Source organism: Octopus bimaculoides, chromosome 1, assembly GCF_001194135.2.
Source record: "Octopus bimaculoides isolate UCB-OBI-ISO-001 chromosome 1, ASM119413v2, whole genome shotgun sequence".
NCBI lineage: Eukaryota > Metazoa > Mollusca > Cephalopoda > Octopoda > Octopodidae > Octopus > Octopus bimaculoides.
The window spans coordinates 73,863,086-73,866,770 of record NC_068981.1 but is presented as its reverse complement, the minus strand read 5'-3'; the positions used below and the strand labels follow the sequence as shown (position 1 = coordinate 73,866,770).

The 3,685-nt window shown below is 34.8% G+C and overlaps 1 protein-coding gene across 1 annotated transcript in view; it reads right to left on the bottom strand.

The window, feature by feature from the left end:
- The window catches only part of LOC106881193 (SKI8 subunit of superkiller complex protein), a 68,819-nt gene that overhangs the window by 18,342 nt on the left and 46,792 nt on the right, over positions 1 to 3,685 (bottom strand). Inside the window, exon 5 of the mRNA XM_052967511.1 lies at positions 2,040 to 2,171. Coding sequence (XP_052823471.1) covers positions 2,040 to 2,171 — 132 coding nt within the window. The remainder of the gene's footprint in view (positions 1 to 2,039; positions 2,172 to 3,685) is intronic.

The following is a 3,685-nucleotide window of genomic DNA, read 5'->3' as shown; positions in this document are numbered from 1 at the left end:
TTCTTTGGTGGTAGGACAGAAACTAAACTTCCTGTTCAAGCTTAATGCTGGGAAATGTATAGATTTAGGAATAAGTCGCATGAAAGAAGCTGGAGATTGATTCGAGTGAAATAAGATTTAACAAAAAAAAAGCAAAAAAAAAAGAAAATGCAAAAGATACTGTTACTAATTCAAAAAATTTCAAGGCGGCATTTAATAGTGGTTTCTTATTTTGGCACAAGGCCAGCAATTTTGGGGGAGGGCGTAAGTCGATTACATCGACCCCAGTGCTCAACTGATACTTATTTTATAGACCCCTAAAGAATGAAAGGTAAAGTAGATCTCGGCAGAACTGGAACTCAGAATATTAAGACGGACGAAATGCCGCTAAGCATTTCGTCCGATGTACTAACGGTTGTGCCAGCTCGCTGCCTCAAAGTGGTATATAATAATTAATAACCCTTCAGTTATAACACCTCACTAACTCGGTCAGTTACGCCATGCATAAAATTCGTTATCATAAAATAAGTTCGTTGTATAGAAGGCAAGCTTCACCTCATAGTCTGTGATACAGGTACTATTTCTAGTCGTAACAATTTAACTTATTCTAGTAATGCTCATACTAACTCAAGTCGATAGGACTTATAAACTGTTGATGGATGTATTTGAATATGAAAGTTGTTATCATTTATAAGCCTTATAAGGTGGCAAGCTGGCAGAATCGTTAGCACACCGAGGAAAATGCTTAGCGGCATTTCGTCCATTCTTACGTTCTGAGTTCAAATTCTGCCGAAGTCAACTTTGCCTTTCATCTTTCGGGGACGATGAAATAAGTACCAGTTATGCACCGACGTAAATGAAAAACAGAAAATATTAGCTAATAATGGATGGTGTATGATCAAACTAATTAACTGAATTCGCTATATTATTAGTATTTTAGAGACCCTTTCTTGAATTATACCGGCAAGGCCAAAAAGCAGACGCTGTTCTTGTTCAGCATTAGAAAAATCTCTGATTGAGCAAACCCTACAATAAAAAGCTTTCCAGGTGTAGCCATATTATGTTATTCTTTGGTACAGTGACCCAAAATTGATCCAGGGTTACCCTCTCCAATGCATCATTTTCTAAAATTGTTGGGTGGGATTGAAGGTGCAGATAAGACTAGGACGGGAATAACTAAAATATGTATTCAGACATATCCAGTAAATGAATATCACTTGCATCTATAGGATTGCTGTTGTTCCTTTACTTATAATAACGACTTCACACATTGCTTCAAATGGTGTACTTCATGCAATTACAAGTTAGCTACCATTTAATAGATTTACTATCGAGACGTTCCAGTTGTGAACACCACCATGTTTTTTTTTCAGAAACAGTGTGAAAGAACTATTTTCTTTAACGCCACCTTCCATAATATATAAAGGCAGTGATTTGAAGGAGATGAAACTACTATTTCTAGCAAATTGAGTGATAGTACAGAGTAACCATTCTTGGTTTGTTGACATATTTGACATTAACGACAACCTACCTTTTCTCACAACCATCGGAGCACGAAGCGCTCCTCATGAACATAGATTCATGAGATGGTTGTGATCTGTAAACAGTTTTGTGTAGGAATCGGAAACAGGCGTATAAACACGCAATGCGCATGTCAAGTAAGTTATATGGTAGTCTGTATGCCACGTCTGACACCACTATCACACAGTTTTGCTGCAATTTTCTTGTTGCACCATATTGTCAATGAATGAAGCCAAGGAAGTCACCAAGTATGACTTAGCGGCTTCCTTCATTTGCTGTCTCACAGTTTTGAACAATTTTTCGATGGGAAGAGTATAGTTTGATTGCTCATTCACTGTTTTAGGTCATCACTTCACGGATTACCTCATTTGTCTATTAACATGTTGTGTGAAATAACGAAGCAACACCATGTTGTCTTAAAAGTTATGGTTTAAGAAAGAAAGCACAATTGTAATAATTGCAACAAAAAAAAAAAGACGAAAGAAAACTCGGTCAGCAGTGAATAAATATTAGCATTAAGTAGAACTTATAAAACTTACCTTAATACTTTTATCCCAGCCACCTGTAATGAAAATATCGTTATATTCTGGACTAAACTTCAGAGAATAAATACGATTTGTGCAATATTCTTCTCTGTCAGGGGAATTTTCTCCTCCATACGTTTGTAAAATCTGCAAAAATGATCTTCAAAATATTAAGAAACTTCTCTCTCTCTCTCTCTCTCTCTCAATATGCGTATATGATGTGTGTTTTGGTTATTGATTAATTGTTTCAATTTTTTTCCACAAGGGCAACTTGGGAGAGGTGGGGATGAGTCGATTACATCGACCCCAGTGTCCAACTGGTACTTATTTTATCGACCCCGAAAGGATGAAAGGTAAAGTCACCCTCGGCGGAATTTGAACTCAGAATGTAGCGACGGGCAAAATACCGCTTAGCATTTCGTCCAGCGTGCTAACAATTGTGCCAACTCGCCGCCTTGGTTATTGATTAATAATAATAACACATCTTAAAAAAGTCTTGTGATGCTATCGGAATATATGAGGTGCATTCCAGAAGTTTTGCGACATTTTTAGAGGAGGCAGTAAAAACTGTCCAAGATTATTTTAATTTTAGTCTAACGTTACTATTACATCTAATAAGCTGTAACAGCTCTTTGAACACACTCTATTAAACAGTGCTTGTCACAACTGACTAGTTTGCAGAATGCAGTCGGGATGTGAAGGCAATTTGGAAGCTCGATATGCAATAGAGTGTTGTGTTAAACTGGACAAAAACGCTTCACAAATTAATGAAATGTTTCAGATAGCTTAAGCATTAATTTGTATGAGCCTAACATCTGTTTTTCGCTGGTGCAACAGGCCAGACGAACAAAGTCCATTGGGAAGCTCGTAATGACAACTCTTTTCCGACAGCAAGGTAACCAGCTACATCTATTGGTTTCCTTGTAGCTAGGCAGTCAACAACATGTACTTTGTGGAGATTTTGAGAGAGTTTAAGGAGAGATTTCATCGCACCAGTCCACGATTCCATCCTGGTAACCAACTACATCAACTCTGTTCTATATTTAAGAGATGAGGAATTATGTGCATTATTTACATTATTTACATTCCAAGATTACGATTTCGATTCCAAGCAGTGACCTGAGTAAGGAATTCCTTCAAAGGTTTGTATAAAACATCCAATTATTATTATTATTATTATTATTATTATTATTATTATTATTACCAATTAAATAATAAATTGAATTAATGTATTTGGACATATAATTATTTAGTATAATGAAGACATCTTATTTGCAATATGTAATTAATATTAAATTACTAATATAATGATGTATTTTACAGTAATAACAAGAATATTCACTAAAAGGATTTAAAATTCTGAATTAATCCACTAAAAATTCACGCACATAATACATAGGCATTTGAATTAATTTCCTTACATTCCAGCTGTCCTTTCACATGGAATTTCGTCTATCTTTAAACCTTAGCTCTGATGAGACATATATAAGTGAATTGAATTGTTTGTATATCAAAAAATGTAAATAAGTTGAAACAAATTGTTGACGATTTTGGTTTTTTAATGATTTCTTAATGTTATATTATATTATATTCATAGTATATCATGTTATATTATAGTATAAATAAATTATTGGATTGTCAATTGTATCTCTCTATTTAAT